Consider the following 1,159-nt stretch of genomic DNA (forward strand, 5'->3'; position numbering starts at 1 on the left):
AGAAAAGTGATCCAGGTATATAAGGGGGTTTAGAATAGTGATCTGGGTATATTTAGGGATCTAGAATAGATACCCCGGTATATTTAGGGATCGAGAATAGTGATCTGGGTATATACGGGAGATTAGAATAGTGATCCGGGTATATTTAGTGATCTAGAATAATGATCAGGGTATGTGTAGGGATCTAGAATAGTGATCCGGATATATATGAAGGAGTCTGGAATACACAACCAGGTGCCAGGCTAAGGATTTGTGCCCCTATACACTGATAGAAGTGGGCCAGAGGTACCCTCGGTACCAGGAGAAACATTCAGGTTCTATGCTTGGGGATGCCAGGAGGTCAGTAAATACCCAGCACAGTATTTCATGTCTACATGGGCCCTTAGCTCCCTGTGTAATACAGAAGAATTTACCTGGGGTAACATTATCCTACACATGGCAATCTGTACAACCTGTATATGATCTCTATCACATCTATCAGAACCAGACCCAAACCATCTGCTCCAATGGTATCTAGGAGAGTAGGTCAGGTGTGTATGGGGGGCCTCATGGTGTCAGGGCCCCTGGAAAGCAGCAGGTGTGGGCCCAGAATATAAAGGGTGCCTTGCCTGGGCTGAGCACCAGCAAGGGGACAATACAAATGGAGCAAAGCAGCCACCTGAACACATGGCAGCCACCTACCTCACAGCATGACTCTTCCAAGCCACTTACCGACCCCTCGGTGTCCCAGGACGACAACTTTCCGGTACTTGGTCATGTTGAACATAGCACAGGAGTCACCTAACAAAGAACACTACGAGCTGCCACAAGGAACGCGGAGCCACAAAGTCACAAAATGGCCGCCAGCTGGAACCGCAAAATGGAAGCAGGGAGGGAGTCTGCGTGTCACGTGGCGGCTTTTCCCGGGGGCGGGATTAACAAGAAGAGTCCGCGGAAGAGCCTTGTCAGCCAATAGGAGCAACGCGAACGGAGAAGACTGAGGAGGGGGCACGTGACGCCCAGAGTAGTCACGTGAGGATGGCTGACGGGAAGGACAGAAAGACCCCGAGGAGCGCCCAGAGGAGCCGCTTTTACAAGTCTTCAAGTAAGGTAAGCCGTCATTTTTCCTTTTTTACTTCTAAATCTAAAAGAAAATGCAAATAACGTGATAATAATGAAC

The 1,159-nt window shown here is 48.8% G+C and overlaps 1 protein-coding gene across 1 annotated transcript in view; it reads right to left on the reverse strand.

Moving 5' to 3' along the window:
- LOC140338892 (GTP-binding protein Rheb-like) overlaps nt 1–1,159 on the reverse strand; it is a 27,497-nt gene that overhangs the window by 7,810 nt on the left and 18,528 nt on the right. Inside the window, exon 2 of the mRNA XM_072423211.1 lies at nt 712–1,123. Coding sequence (XP_072279312.1) covers nt 712–766 — 55 coding nt within the window. The 5' untranslated portion in view covers nt 767–1,123. The remainder of the gene's footprint in view (nt 1–711; nt 1,124–1,159) is intronic.

The sequence above is a fragment of the Pyxicephalus adspersus genome, chromosome 10 (assembly GCF_032062135.1).
Source record: "Pyxicephalus adspersus chromosome 10, UCB_Pads_2.0, whole genome shotgun sequence".
Taxonomy (NCBI): Eukaryota; Metazoa; Chordata; class Amphibia; order Anura; family Pyxicephalidae; genus Pyxicephalus; species Pyxicephalus adspersus.